Source organism: Schistocerca americana, chromosome X (assembly GCF_021461395.2).
Source record: "Schistocerca americana isolate TAMUIC-IGC-003095 chromosome X, iqSchAmer2.1, whole genome shotgun sequence".
NCBI classification, from domain to species: domain Eukaryota; kingdom Metazoa; phylum Arthropoda; class Insecta; order Orthoptera; family Acrididae; genus Schistocerca; species Schistocerca americana.
In genome coordinates, this window is record NC_060130.1 from 995,860,770 (window position 1) to 995,877,318 (window position 16,549).

The 16,549-nt window shown below is 44.5% G+C and overlaps 1 protein-coding gene across 1 annotated transcript in view; it reads right to left on the bottom strand.

The window, feature by feature from the left end:
• Window positions 1-1,207, bottom strand: part of LOC124555212 (monocarboxylate transporter 3) — a 442,385-nt gene extending 441,178 nt beyond the window's left edge. Inside the window, exon 1 of the mRNA XM_047129062.1 lies at window positions 1,107-1,207. Coding sequence (XP_046985018.1) covers window positions 1,107-1,178 — 72 coding nt within the window. The 5' untranslated portion in view covers window positions 1,179-1,207. The remainder of the gene's footprint in view (window positions 1-1,106) is intronic.
• Window positions 1,208-16,549: the final 15,342 nt, after the last annotated feature.

Here is a 16,549-nt window from a genome sequence, read left to right on the forward strand (position 1 = left end):
CTGTTTGTCATCTGCAACCCAGAGAATGTGGAAAATTGTATACGTCGAACATATACGACTGGAAATACTGTGAGTACTTAGGATAAAACAATGTTGACCACATTATTCTCAAGCGTAAATTTTCGATTTAAATAATTTTCAAAATTAATTGCTCTAGGTTTCAGGTGACAGACTGTGATAGAAAAACAACTGTAATACAAAATACAGAATACTACATAAATCATGGCATGTTTGACTGCTATTAAATTTGTGAATGCATTTCTTAAGACTAAAATTTGTAATTGTGCGGACAGTAAAGAGTAATATTTCTGTTATTCAACTGAAAGAAAATGAAAAACCCACTGATGATGATGTAACCTCGATGAAACATGTCTGGGCAAAAATAAGAAAAAAGTATGTGTGCTCAAGATGGTAGCGATGTTTTATTTAGAAACGTACATATACAAAAGAAAAAGAGTGAGTTTCAATCTCAAAATGAATAGCGTAAGTTTCATTTATTTTTATAGCGTGCAGATGGTGGTTTTTGTAGGTTAAAGGCCTCGTATAAAAGACGAAAGTCCGAAACGTGTACTGTTATGTTCATATGTCCAATGAAACACGTAAATTATGATTTTATTCGTAGCTCTTATTTTTTCAGTAACTGCGATATACTTTATTTTCCAAAACAAAATTCAGTCGTAAGCTCCACAAAATCTGTGGTCATAATTTTTGCATTCACAATTTAGATTTTGCGATTCGTCATATCATTCTTTCATTAACACATATCCGTGTTCCTAAATTCCGAAGATGACAGATGAATGTGTCTAAACCAAGTAAATGTAACAAAATATTCCAATTACGCAGCTAACGACTGCAATTCATACTGAAAAAAAAAATTAATTACGGTATGGGACACGTTACTCTCATAAATATACGGCTACGTTTTCGTAACTGTCGTGTACGATAGAAAGTGAATCTGGTTACGCTTCAGGAAGTTCGTAGGCTGCAACAAAACGCTCTAAAACAAAGGAGAAATGTCGTGGTGACATAGCGCTTTCAAACAACTGGTGGGGCGAGTTGTCCCGAGGGTTAGGCGGCGCTGTGTTAGTAGCGGCGGCGGGACGTACCCGGCTGATCTTGCGCACCCGCGTGCTGTTGGGGGTGCGCGCCGCGGGCCTGCCGATGCTGACGCGCGACATGCTGGCTGCTGCGGGCTGTCGCGCATTCCGCCAGCGGCAGCACACTGGCGTGGGGCAGCGTCGGCCTGCGCCGCCAGAGCGCAGCCGCGTCGCGCGCCGCCTGCCAGGGGCACCGGGTGGGGGCACGGCGCCCGCTGCCCGCTCGCCTGCCTTACTTTGCGTGGCGGAGGGGACTCTGTGTACCACTGCCACTTCCCGCACCCCCCCCCCCCCCCCCAAACCCTTCCAGACCGCTTTCGTAAGGGACACGAGGCACACGTAGCCGCTATCGTCACCGCACGCCTGTGCGGTAGCACTCGACACGGAGGTAGCCAGCTCGAATCCTGCTGATCGTAGAGCGTGAGGAAACGATTGACTGGAACAGAGCGGAAAGAATTCAGTCGAAGACCAATGGGAAGATTTGAGAGATGAAATTATGAAGGCAAAATAGGATCGATTAGCAAAAAGATGACGCCTAGTCAAGATATAGTAGCAACAGCAATTGAGAGATTCATACCTCATAAATTGGTAAGAGATGGAACTGATCCCCCGTGGTACGCAAAACAGGACCGAACGCTGTTGCAGAGGCAACGGAAAAAGCATGCGAAGTTCAGAAGAACGCGAAATCCCGAAGATTGGCTAAAATTTACAGACGCGCGAAATTTGGCACGGACCCCAATGCGAGATGCCTTTAATAGGTTCCACAACGAAACATTGTCTCGAAATTTGGTAGAAAATCCGAAGACATTCTGGTCGTATGTAAAGTACACAAGCGGCAAATCGCAATCAATACCTTCGCTGCGCAGTGCCGATGGTACTGTTACCGACGACTGTGCCGCTAAAGCGGAGTTATTGAACGCAGTTTTCCGAAATTCCTTCACCAAGGGAGACGAATGGAATATTTCAGAATTTGAAAGACGAACAGCTGCTAGCATGAGTGTCTTAGAAGTAGATACCTTACGGGGTTGCGAAGCAACTCAAATCGCTTGATACGGGCAAGTCTTCAGGTCCAGATTGTATACCGATTAGGTTCCTTTCAGATTACGCTGATAAAACAGCTCCCTACTTAGCAATCGTATACAACCGCTCGCTCAACGATAGATCTGTACCTACAGATTGGAAAATTGCGCAGGTCGCACCAGTGTTTAAGAAGGGTAGTAGGAGTAATCCATCGAACTACAGACCTATATCATTGACGTCGCTTTGCAGTAGGGTTTTGGGGCATATACTGTATTCAAACATTATGAATCATCTCGAAGGGAACGATCTATTGATACGTAATCAGCATGGTTTCAGAAAACATCGTTTTTGTGCAACGCAGCTAGCTCTTTATTCGCACGAAGTAATGGCCGCTATCGACAGGGGATCTAAAGTTGATTCTGTATTTCTAGATTTCCGGAAAACTTTTGACACCGTTCCTCACAAGCGACTTCTAATCAAGCTGCGGGCCTATGGGGTAACGTCTCAGTTGTGCGACTGGATTCGTGATTTCCTGTCAGGAAGGTCGCAGTTCGTAGTAATAGACGGCAAATCATCGAGTAAAACTGAAGTGATATAAGGTGTTTCCCAGGAAAGCGCCCTGGGACCTCTGCTGTTCCTGCTCTTTATAAATGACCTGGGTGACAATCTGAGCAGTTCTCTTAGGTTGTTCGCAGATGATGCTGTAATTTACCGTCTAGTAAGGTCATCCGAAGACCAGTATCAGTTGCAAAGCGATTTAGAAAACATTGCTGTATGGTGTGGCAGGTGGCAGTTGACGCTAAGTAACGAAAAGTGTGAGGTGATCCACAAGAGTTCCAAAAGAAATCCGTTGGAATTCGATTACTCGATAAATAGTACAATTCTCAAGGATGTCAATTCAACTAAGTACCTGGGTGTTAAAATTACGAACAACTTCAGTTGGAAAGACCACATAGATAATATTGTGGGGAAGGCGAGCCAAAGTTTGCGTTTCATTGGCAGGACACTTAGAAGATGCAAAAAGTCCACTAGAGAGACAGCTTACACTACACTCGTTCGTCCTCTGTTAGAATATTGCTGCGCGGTGTGGGATCCTTACCAGGTGGGATTGACGGAGGACATCGAAAGGGTGCAAAAAAGGGCAGCTCGTTTTGTATTATCACGTAGTAGGGGAGAGAGTGTGGCAGATATGATACGCGAATTGGGATGGAAGTCATTACAGCAAAGACGTTTTTCGCCGCGGCGAGATCTATTTACGAAATTTGAGTCACCAACTTTCTCTTCCGAATGCGAAAATATTTTGTTGAGCTCAACCTACATAGGTAGGAATGATCATCAAAATAAAATAAGAGAAATCAGAGCTCGAACAGAAAGGTTTAGGTGTTCGTTTTTCCCGCGCGCTGTTCGGGAGTGGAATGGTAGAGAGATAGTATGATTGTGGTTCGATGAACCCTCTGCCATGCACTTAAATGGGAATTGCAGAGTAATCATGTAGACGTAGTAGAAGCCCTTGAATAATTTACAAGATACTGAACATAACTGACGAGAGGGAAAAATACAGAGATCCATAAAATGAAGCAGTCAAAGAGAAATATAGACGTTTAAATAAAAAAAATCTTTGAAAAAGAATTGTCAAATGTTTTGTGAAAGGATCTGTCTAAAAGTAAGAATAAGATAAGTTACAGAAAGATTTGACCGCGCCTTAGAGTTGTGCTCGAAATCGTGTACAGCAAAGGAGCTGGCCATTTTGAATTTAAACTACACTGCTAATCTTAGAATTTTAAGAGTACTTGATGATATTTGACTGATGGAATTTCAATTAGTCGTCTCCTTACATCACTAACATACGAGCGTCTCAGTTCCTGCTCACGATATTGAGCATCATTCAGAGAGGTGTCAAATGCTCCTCTAGTATATTTTACTTCTTACTTTTAGACAAATAATTTCACGGAATATTTCACCATTTTTTACAATTTCTTTTTATTTTCAAGTTTTGTTCAGAAAGCGTGAAATTTAAATATATTTAACTACAGGTGTGTATTCTCTTATCAGCAAGAGCGTATAGATCAAGAAAAGACAAACAAATTTCAGTTTATACTGATTTGATGTTTTTTGGTACTCGATTTACTTAGTTAACAGCAGATGTTCGTGAGATATTTCAATTTTCCCTCAAATCACAACTTAAGATTTTTTAAATTACCCGATTACCTTAGTGAAATTAAACCTTCTTTATAAAACTAGATCTCACGCAGGTCAATGCGATAACTCGTTTGTCCATATCCCACAAATCCCTAATTAAGTTTTTACATGTACACCTATAACCCGCAAGCCACCTTACGGTGTGTGGCGGTGGGTACTTTGTGTATCAGTGTCACTTCTTCCGTTTCCTGTTCCAGTCGTGTATGGCTCGGGGGAAGAGCGTTTGCTGGTAATCCTCCGTGTGTGCTCCAATCTCTCTGCATTTATCTTCGTGATCTTTTCGCGAGATATGCGTAGGAGCTGGCTGACTCCACGCTCTCCGAACTTTAACCGTAGAATATACCGTAATGCAGAGCGCCTCTCTTAAGCGTCTGCCACTGGAGTTGGCTGACCATCTCCGTGAAGCTTTCGAGTTTTCTAAATGAATCTGTAAGGAAACACGCTTTTCTTCTCTATTTCCTCTACCAATCCTATCTGGTACGGATCCCAGACTGACTAGCAGCCACCGCGCGGCTGCTACGGTCGCAGGTTCGAATCCTGCCTCGGGCATGGCTGTGTGTGATGCCCTTAGGTTAGTTAGGTTTAAGTAGTTCTAAGTTATAGGGGACTGATGACCACAGCTGTTAAGTCCCATAGTGCTCAGAGCCATTTGAACCATTTGAACCCAGACTGAGTAGCAATACTCAAGTATTGGTCGAACCAATATTTTGTAAGCCACATCCTTCGTCGATGGACTACATTTCCTGAGCATTCTTCCGACGAGTCGCAGTCTCGCATCTGTCTTACTCCCGATTCATTGTATGTGGTCGCTACACTTCAGAACGGTCCGTGCGCATACTCCTCAATGTTTTATGGAAGTAGCTGCTTCTAATGATTGTTGTGCAGTCGTGTAGTCGTACAATAAAGAGTAATCCTGTTTATGCATTCGCAATACGTTATATTTGTTTATGTTGAAGGTCAATTTCCACTCCCTGCAACAAGCGATGATTCTCTGCAAGTCTTCGTGCTTTCTGCTACAATTTTCTAGCGTTTCGACTTCTCATCCGCGAAAAACCTTAAGGGACTTGCGACGTCATCTACTAGGTCACGAAGGAAATATCAGAATAGGACGGAAATCGTAGATGTCGTGTACAGATACCGACTAACAAATAATTACAGTATCAGAAAAATAGGATGATTTATTTAAGAGAAAGAGTTTCCAAACAGAGCAAGCCAACAACGCGTTGGTTCACTTCTGGCCCTTATGCAAGCAGTTATTCGATTTGGCTCTGATTGAAAGTTATGGGATGTCCTCCAGACGGATATCGTGTCAAATTTTGTCCAACTGGGGCGTTAGATCATCAAAATCCTCAGCTGGCTGCTGGGCCGTGCTCCAAACCTTCTCAACTGGGGAGAGATTTGGCGTCCTTCCTGGCCAAGGTTGGGTTTTTCAAGCACGACGACAAGCTGTAGAAACTCTCGCCGTGTGCGGGCGGGCTTTATTGTGCGGAAATGTAAGACTAGGATGAGCGTAGAATACCATCGACGTACCGCTGTGTTGTAAGGGTGACAACCAAACGGGCCCTCCTATGAAATGAAATGAAACGGCACCGGAGACCACCACTCCTGTTTGTCGGGTTTTATGGCGGGCGACAGTCTGGTTGATATCCCACCACCGTCCGGGACGTCTCCAGACACGTCTCAGGCCTGGAATCTCACTGACTGGAGTAGAATTGCCTTCAGTGATGAGTCCCGCTTCGAACTGAGCTCCGATGACCAGCCACATACTGGGGAGCATACGACCACCCTGCAACAACTGCTAAATCAGTCCTATTGTCACATCCAATAGCTTCCCGCGTCATGATTCCAGGAGTTGGTGTGGTAAGAACAGCTGGTTCCTGGGACCTTTCACTAGGTCGCCTACAGGTCGTCGTTGTGATCGCCACAAAGGAAGCGGGACTCTTCGCTCGACGCCAAAGAATGCCCCTCAATGTCCTAGCTGACTCTGGCTCCACGCTATGTAATTCTCTGTTACCTGCGGTATAGCGTAAGCGGTAAACGATGCTAGGGACCTCGAGAGCTTAACACAGCTTCTAGAATCTATTCCCGAATGTCTGTGGTGACCGTAACCTTTGCCCGAACTTCAGCTGTTGTTATATGTTTTTTCTTCAGAGAGAGTCGAAGAATCCTACGGTCTTTTCGTGATGAGGTTTTTCTAGAAGCATCCGTTCTTATTCTTCTTGCCACACTGTTTTCTCGGGTCCATCTCGTCACCACTCGTCCTACGGCACTATACTACAGCTTATTGTCCACGTGATCTGTCGGTATGACGCTCCTACATCCCTCATACTAAGGCTTCGTCCTTTCTCAGAGTCTCGGGGCTGTCTTGAGCTGCCCGTGCCCGTCCTCTGGCCATGGTGGGCTGCGATCTGCATCTGGAAAGTTCCACTACCTTTAGACACATCCAACAGCCGTCACGTTTTCCCACCATTCTTCAGCTGTAGGAATAGCTTATTTATGTACTAAAAGTACTGTGTGTAAGATCGCACCAGGATGAGATTTTAATCAACACATGGCACAGGCATGCAAATGCTGGATTATCAGTTTGGTAGCATGCAGTCAAAGTATTGATGGTGTACCAGTTTCCATTTCCGTCAGTACATTATGGCTGTTACCATCTATCGTCTGAAAGGCAATCTAGGAGAGGTGCTGTACTGTTTCCGATCGCTACGCGGTACTCCAGTGTCCTGATTAAAATCGCAGTCCTATCTGTAGTGATTCTTTCATTGAGAGAATCTGACACAGTGACGGTGATCCGTTCGTGTGATGGGACGCTAAAATGAAATGTTATCTGAGGTGACAAAGCTCTGTGTTAGTACCGGCTTACCCCGTTGCTTTCATCTGCTCAATGACCCATAACAATGCGAATACGAGACTTCTCTACAGAACAGCACAGCTCGTACTGGTCCTGATGACCATTCAGTACCTCTCGGCCACCATGTCATTCTCCGTCAGTGGCGCCATTTGGAGGCGGTATGGAGGGGCATGGGGTCAACACGCCGCTCTCGCAGCCGCTGTAAATTTTCTAGACAATCGAGCCGCTGTTATTTTGTCAGCAAACTCCTCAGCTGGCACCACAAGGCTGAGTGGACCCCTTTCCAGTCCTCCCACCGAGGAAAAATCCCTAACACTACTCGGCATTGAACGCGAGCCTTCCGGATAGCAGACAGACCACTTAGCTACTGGGTAGATACAGATACGAATTAAAAACACACTAAAATGACGATAAAGCAGAGCATTCATTACGGGCGATGAAAAAGTTTGTTTGACGGCGTTGCTGCAACATATATGCAAGGCAGCGCCACTCAGATGCGAGTATATAAGCACCGATATGTAGGTAAGGAGTTTGTGTGGCATTCGTGCCTTCCGAACTTGCGTGCTCTACATGCGGATACGTGAACTATGACGACGTTACCAGCAAATGCGTACAAACATGACCAACTTATATGGGACAGTTAAAAATTTTTCGAGATTTGTGGTAAGTTCCTATGGGACCAAACTGCTGAGGTCCTCGGTCCCTAGCTCTACACGCTACTTAATCTAACTTAAACTAACTTACACTAAGGACAAAACACACACCCATGTCCGAGGCAGGACTCGAACCTCCGACGTGGGGAGCCGCGCGGACCGTGGCAAAGCGCCCTCAGACCGCGCGGCTACCCCGCGCATAAAATAGACCTTGAAGGGTCGACGATTCCTGGCGGACGAAGATGTGCCGCAGGCAGTTACAGACTTCTGCACAGAGTAGGACACTGTGTTTTCCAAATGGGTACCTTCAAAATGGTTCAAATGGCTCTAAGCACTACGGGACTTTACATCTGGGGTCATCAGTCTCCTAGACTTATAACTACTTAAACGTAACTAACCTAAGGACATCACACACATCCATGCCCGAGGCAGGATGCGAACGTGCGATCGTAGCAGCAGCGCGGTTCCGGACTGAAGCGCCTAGAACTGCTCGGCCACAGCGGCCGGCTGGGTATCTTCGACCTGGTGCGTAGGTGGGATGTTTGCCTCAATGCTCACGGTGATTTTGCCTGATTGGCACACCGATTCTGGACTTTACGGTCTTCGAACGGAAACTTTTTGATCGCTCCTTATTGTAGACAAAAATACAACCAAACTCAGTCAGCAGCAGAAACGCGCCTGGACCGGCTGAGATGCCTGTGAAATTACGCGAAAGTACTTGCTCTCCTTTCAGCAGCACTTAATCGTACGTAACTGGAGGATCGAAGGGTACCAAACGACTGGTAAAAATGCAGGTCATTTCCGTTTTTTAAGGAGGGTCTTCGGACAGATGCACGTAATTAAAGACCTTTATCGCTAAAGTCAGTCGGTTGTAGAATCATGTGACATATTTTCTACCCAAGCATATGTTTTTGGAGAATTTCCTTTGTAGAAATAAACATGTATTCCAAAAACACACATCTTGTGAAACTCTGCTCGCTATGTTCATCCATGAGAGCCACAGCGCCGACGCCCAGGTTAATGTGATGTTCCATGACTTCAGGAAGGTGTTCTAAGTTTCATGCTATCCTCTGGTGAAGAAAATACGATTATACCGAGTATCGAGCAGATTTGTGATTGGATTCAGGAATTCCTCGCTGATATGTCGTTCTTAATGGGACGAAACAGATGGCTGTAAATGTGAGTTCTGAAGTACCCCAAGCTAGGGTGATAAGACCGTTACTGTTTAGTGGATAACATCGGAAGCTCCACGAAGCTGTTCACGGACGATGTTGTTGTCTTCAGGAAGTTGCAATAACAGGAGACTGTAGAGAAATACAGGAAGACTTGGAGAGGATTGACTGGAACTGTTATTGATCCTCAGCGTAAATAAACATCACGTTGATGCTAAAAGACCTATTACTGTTCGATTACACTTTCGGCAATACACCAGAGGACACAGTAACAACTGTACAATCCGTAGGAGTAACAGTACGGATGGATCTAAAAGGCAAAGATAATGTAAAACTATCACTGAGAGGGACAGGTAACAGGCTGAAATGCATTGAAAGAATCTTAAGGAAATGCAACTGATCCTCGATAAAAGCTGTTTACAAAATACACGTTTGACTGGTTCTTGAGTATTGAGTAGGTGGGGACCCTTATCAAGTAAGTTTAACAGAAGAGATAGACACGATGCAGCGGAGAGCAGCACGTTTTATCATGGGATCATTTGGTAAGCGTGAAAGCGTTATGCAGGTGCTCAACCAACTCCACGGAAAATGCAACGAGATATGCATTGTGCAACCCGAAGAGATTGGCTATTCAAATTCCGAGATAATACTTCGCAAATAGTGTCGGGTAAAATATTAGTTCCTCCCTCATAAGTCTCGTGAAATGACCACAGCGCGAAATTAGAGAATCCGGAGTTCATGTAGAGGTTTGTCGACAATCGTTCTTCCCACACATCATTTGTGAATTGAACGTGGAAGCGAGAATATGATAATGATACCCAAAGTACCCTCTGCCACATATAGAAAGGTAGTTTGCAATTATGGATGTAATTGTAGAAGTAGATATACACAGTGTGTTTCAAGGTCGAACGTCTTGGGCTGATAAATCACGTCACGTGGAGTATCTCTTGTCAGAGACAAAATGTTCGCTAACACTTCCGACGATCCTTTTGCGCCGGCCGAAGTGGCCGAGCGGTTCTAGGCGCTACAGTCTGGAACCGCGCGACCGCTACGGTCGCAGGTTCGAATCCCGCCTCGGGCATGGATTTGTGTGATGTCCTTAGGTTAGTTAGGTTTAAGTAGTTCTTAGTTATAGGGGACTGATGACCACAGCAGTTAAGTCCCATAGTGCTCAGAGCCATTTGAACCATTTTGATCCTTTTGCATTGTTTATGACCCTGACAAGGGAACCTCCCCATCGCACCCCCCTCAGATTTAGTTATAAGTTGGCACAGTGGATAGGCCTTGAAAAACTGAAAACAGATCAATTGAGAAAACAGGAAGTTGTGTGGAACTGAAAAAATAAGCTAAATATGCAAACTGAGTAGTTCATTGGAAGATAGGCAACATGTAGGACACTGTGACCGCAGGAGCGCCGTGGTCTCGTGGTAATGTGAGCAGCTGCGGAACGAAAGGTCCTTGGTTCAAATCTTCCATCGAGTGAAAAGTTTAATTTTTTATTTTCAGTTTATGTGACAAACTCTTATGTTTTCGTCACTTTTTTGTGAGTGATTATCACATCCACAAGAAAACCTAAATCGGGCATGGTAGAAGAATCTTTTTACCCATTCGCCAAGTGTACAAGTTAGGTGGGTCGACAACATATTCCTGTCATGTGACGCACATGCCGTCACCAGTTTCGTATAGAGTATATCAGATGTGTTTTCCTGTGGAGGAATCGGTTGACCTATGACCTTGCGATCAAATGTTTTCGGTTCCCATTGGAGAGGCACGTCCTTTCGTCTACTAATCGCACGGTTCTCCGGTGCGGTCGCAAAACGCAGGCACTAAACTTATTACAGTGAACAGAGACGTCAATAAACGAACAGACAGATAATAACCATGCAAAAGTAAAGAAAGTAAAATGTTCACTCGAGAAAGGGCTTGAACCAAGGACCTCTCGGTCCGCAGCTGCTCACGCTGCCACGGGACCACGGCGCTCCTTCGCTTACAGACTCCATGATGTTGCCTATGTGGCCCATTGACTACTCAGTTTGTATATTTTGCTTATTTTTTCACAGTTCCATACAACTTCTTCCTGTTTTCTCAATCGATCTGTGTTCAGTTTATCAAGGCCTATCCACTGTGCCAACTTATAACTAAATCTGAAAGGGGTGCGATGGGAGGTTCCCTTGTGAGTGGGGGCAGGGCGTAGACGTTCTGCAGCGTGCGTATGCATTGTGTGTTGCCTATGATGTTGGCATCTGTTCAGCGCGAAAGGGAATAGGCCGAGCAAAATTAAAGTTACTGATTCGCTTCTAAAGCATCTTTTTAAAATTCCTTTTCCCGCTCAGAGGCACTCATTCCGAAGTTCTTGTGAAAATCACTCTATCAGTTTACTGGGGTTGGTACTAAGCAGCACACCTGGTTAGTGGAATCCGCTAGTGCAGGGAAACCTCGGCGTCCCAGGGCCGGCGAACACTGAGAGATGTCTAGCGTCGCCAGGACCCGTCCGCAAGGAGTCTGCCTGTAACAAAGTTGTTCCCGGTGGCTGGCACGATCTATCAACCCCAGACGTTTGAGACAAAGACTTTGAAGCACCAAATATGTCTTACGTTCCACAAACGTGCATGAAAACTGTTCCCAGTATGCCGAATAGAATGAATAGTCAGACACTGGACTAAAGCCTCAGATGCATGCACAGATCGCTGTGGTTTTTACTCGCGTAGTCCAGATGCATGCGGAAATCGCTACTGTTCCTACTCGCGTGGTCGGACACTAGAATTTCTGCCTCGAGGCAGTCATTTGCAGCCAGAAGTGGATGCGCGAAACGCGAAACTACGAAGAGGCAACAGCGTTCGGCAGCAAGCGCGCTGTTCACGGAAGTGTTTCGTGAGAAGAGCTGGCGAGCTTTTTCAGTGCTGACTGTATCTGGGCCAAGGGGCGGCCAGCAGAACGCAAGGACCGCGATACGCATTGAAAATTCACCGCTTCTGTTGCTGGACGTGAATCTGCACAACTAGCAATCTCCCATCAAGTTTTTAACCCCCCTATTGCTCCATTTCACTTGTAAAATGAACGTACGAGCAAATATAAACTAACAGCTTATAAAAAATTCAGATCCACATAGGTTGTAAGCATGTGTCCTCTGTATTCAAAATCACCGAATTATGCGCGACGTGAGCAGAATCACACGAGATGAGAATCAAATGTCGAATTCATGGAAATGAAAATCGGTAGCACATCATGAAAATTTTTCTTGCCCTACGACCCATGATCGAAATATTAGGTCCACAGCTTTGCTTCCGCCTATTTTCAATCGAAGTTTATTGTAGAAAACTTACGGGTAAATTACGATTCAAACTATTGGCTGTCGCTGGCCAGCACTTTATCTCATCTTTCGGGCCGCATACGGATCTCGCGGCGGAAGAATTGGACGTTGTATGAAGAACACAGCGGTTGGGGTAGGGCTTTCCATTTCAAAGTTTCCAGTTACGTTTGATGGACCTTCCGACGAGCTGCAAAATCATCTTTTCATTTTTATCGTTGTATTGTGGATGTTTGTCTTTCAGTGCTCGGCTCAAATGCATAAATTGTTTTCGATAACGATGTCGTATGATTGTTTCCGTCGGCTTCAGTAGCTTCGAAAACCTTCTCTTTTCCACAGCCATGCCGGTCTCCGCTGTCAAAATCACCGTTCTGGAAACGGGGAAACCGTTCTCTGCACGTTCTTTCACTAATAGGTGGCTCACCTTAGGTCTTCTCCAGCATTTTATGAGCCTCAGCCGTAGATTTATTTATGTTAAAACAGAAACTTAAAATTTCCCTGTGATAATGAGAACTGGGCTCTTAAGTTGACATATTCAGTCCAGAATAACGTTCTAATGCAATTACAGATCGACTAATATTTGGATGACATTATGTTTACAAATGACTGAGCTTATTGTACGACACTTACGACCTACCACCTGCACCACCACTTCTCGCTACTGCCATCAATTCCAAAACGGTGGAAACAAATTTTTTTACCTAATACTTCTATTTTTGACACAATAGGTTACAATGACGACTTCCTGAATTCTGACATTAGACATTTGAAGACTATTTTCGCTAGGAACAGCCTGACGCGTGTGATATATTACGTCAGAACTTTCCAGAACGCCATAACGAGAAAACGTTCATACACTGTAAGACCGTTAGTCTGCTGGGACACTAGTGAAATAGACATGGTCCTAGGCAGACAATGTGAGAGACATACCTCTGTCGAACCAAGAAGATTAAAGAGATGCTGTGCTTCCTAAAAGACAATCTGGTCTACATATACTCGACTACTCTGCAATTTACATTGTAGTGTTTGTCATAGGGTCCATATAACTACTTTCGGACTACTTATCGACCGTTCCACTCTCGAATACCACATGGGAAAAATGAGCACCTAAATCTTTCCGTGCAAGCTCTAATTTGTCTTATACGAGGGCTGTCCAGAAAGTAAGTTACGATCGGTCGCGAAATGAAAACGACTATGAAAATCCGATAAAGCTTAGCAGTGTCTCTAGTATGACTCTAGGTAGAATTATGTCGCTCTTTTTATTCCTGAGCTCTTAGTGAGCGCGTAAAGATGTTATAGAAAATAGTGTCTCCCGCCAAGTACGAGGGCCTGGTGAGAATTTTCCCCTGAAGCTATGCAACCAACAGTACATAACTGTCGTGCGGCTTCTTCTTCAAGATAATTCTCAGCCTCATTCTGCAGGGGCAATGAAGATGTTCCTGCACCGTTTCAATTGGAAATGTTTGGTTACCCACAATACAGCCCGTAATTGTCTCCCACTGAGTTTCATCTCTGCTCAAACGAACCGCTGGCTATGAAGACAACATTTTGGCACAGACAACGAGCTTTAGGCCAGCGCAGAGAATTGGCGGAAAGCACTGGCTGCTGCCTTCTATCATGAGGGTATTGGAAAGTTGGTACAACGCTACGGCGAATGTCTGAGTCAGAACGGCGACTACGTAGAGAAGTAGCTGAAAGGTGTAGCTAACTGTTACAAATGAAACATTTCTGATTTTCACTGTGATTTTCATTTCGCGATCAATCGTAACTTACTTTCTGGACAGCCCTCGTATTATTATGATCGTCATTGCTGACTTTGTAGGTGAGAGTCAACAAAATAGTTTCACATTTGGAGTTGAAAGCTGCTGATTGAAAATTTGTGAAACATTTCGCATCAAAAAATAAAGTCTTTGTTTTACTGTCTGCTTTCCCAACTAGCTTATTGTGTCTGTGACACAGATTGACAGAGAGAGGAAAGGAGGAGATGGACCAACGGAACTGGAATAAAAACATACCCAAGCAACGCCGAGCACTCATATGGCATTTGTATAAAAGTCTGTCAACTGCCGTATTTCGGTTTCTTATTTACCTAAACCTATTTTGGAGTGATACCTCCATCTTCAAGGTTCTCAAGTTTTAGTCGAAACTGTTCATCACAGCTTCACGGAGCAGTCGCAACCATGGTGAGTTACATTGTGAATTAAACGCAAAACACACACGAGCTTTAGTGAAAAATAATTCACAGCCCTATAAAATATATGAATATTGAATCCCTTTTCCTATTAGTCCTGAAATTTCTATATGTAGTTTGAACTTCACTATTTCCATATCGCCATAACAAACGTCGTGTGGCTAGGGCCTCCCGTCGGGTAGACCGTTCGCCGGGTGCAAGTCTACAGATATGACGCCACTGTGGTGACTTGCGCGTCGATGGGGATGAAATGATGACGATTAGGACAACACAACACCCAGTACTTGATCGGAGAAACTTTCCGACCCAGGGGGAATCGACCCGGGCCCTTAGGATTGACATTCTGTTGCGATGACCACTCTGCTACCGGGGGCGGACAACTTAGTTGAAAACATAACATAAAAAAAACCCAATAAACAGAAACTTAAACTTGGATAAGACTCTATGGTCCAAATATTCTTGAAAGTACTGTGAATTCTAGTGTGTCCACTTGCTATCTTTTTGTTAAATATACAGTTTATAGCTTTTGTGTTATGAAAAATAACGTATAGACTGCCGATGATTTATATTATTTCTGCTGATTTATACAACTGATTCTGTTCCTGAAGATGAAAAACTACAAAGCGTCCATCAAAAATATATTTAAATGTACCTGGAAGCGCTTTGTACTTTCCAAATAGTGTTCTGACACACTGTCAGTCCTTTCCATCCCTCACAGTTTCCCATGACCCGTAGTCTATTTCAGATTTTTTCCTATAGATCTTTTACAATTTCCTGGCAAGAATTGAATGTTGCTTTCTGGCTTTTCGCTTAGGTTGTATTCGCTTTCTTGGCGAATTTGTCAAGTATAAATATTTAGCCCCAACTCACACTTTTGTTTACAACCAGAGCCCATTCATGCTGTCACTGCTTTCTGTCTCTGTGTTCACTGGGTCGATAAGTTCACGTCTGTTTGTAGCCAGCACACCAAAGACGTTCTCCTCGCTAATGGCTTGTAGCCCAAAAGCTCAACGTATTTTTCGAGAGAAACCTTTAGTACAAAGGCACATGAGCACTCATCCTAGATACCCATTCTAAGCACGCAAATCCCAAGTTGACAGCTGACCAGAAGAAATCTTCCTCAGTTTCATAATGATAGTCGCGAAATTTACGTGTATATATTCCAGTCTACTTACGTATTTAATGTAGGTAGTTAATATAAATGTACGATGACTGTATTTAGCCCAGCATTGATGCTTATCTTCACCCAGATCACCTCGTATTCTGACTATTTATATTATCAGGCATTATTGATCTTAGTCCGAAAAGACACTGAGGTCATAAAAGTCATGGGACAGCTTTATGCACACATACAGACTGTGGCAGTATAAGGTATAATAGGGCTGTCATTTGCACTCAGGTGATTCACGTGAAAAGGTTTCCGACGTCATTATGGCCGCACGATGGTAATTAACAGACTTTGAACGCGGAATGGTAGTTGGAGCTGGACGCACGAGACATTCCATTTCGGAAATCGTAAGGGAATCCAATATTCCGAGATCCATAGTGTCAACAGAGTACCAAGTATTACCAAATAGCAGGCATTACCTCTCACCACGGACAACGCAGGGGCCGACGGCTTTCACTGAACGACCGAGAGCAGCGGCGTTTGCGTAGAGTTGTCAGTGTTAAGAGACAAGCAGTACTGCGTGAATAACCTTAGAAATCAATGTGGGATGTACGAGGAACATATCCGTTAGGATAGTGCGGCGAAATTTGGCTTCAATGGGCTATAGCAGCAGACGACCAGTGCGAGTGCCTTTGCTAACAGCATGAGGTCGCCTGCAAACGCCTCTCCTCGTGTCCGTATCGGTTGGACGCTACACTACAAAACCGTGGCCTGGTCAGATGAGTCCCAATTTCATCTACATCTACATTTATACTCCACAAGCCACCCAACGGTGTGTGGCGGAGGGCACTTTACGTGCCACGGTCATTACCTCCCTTTTCTGTTCCAGTCGCGTATGGTTCGCGGGAAGAACGTCTGTCTGAAAGCCTCCGTACGCGCTCGAATCTC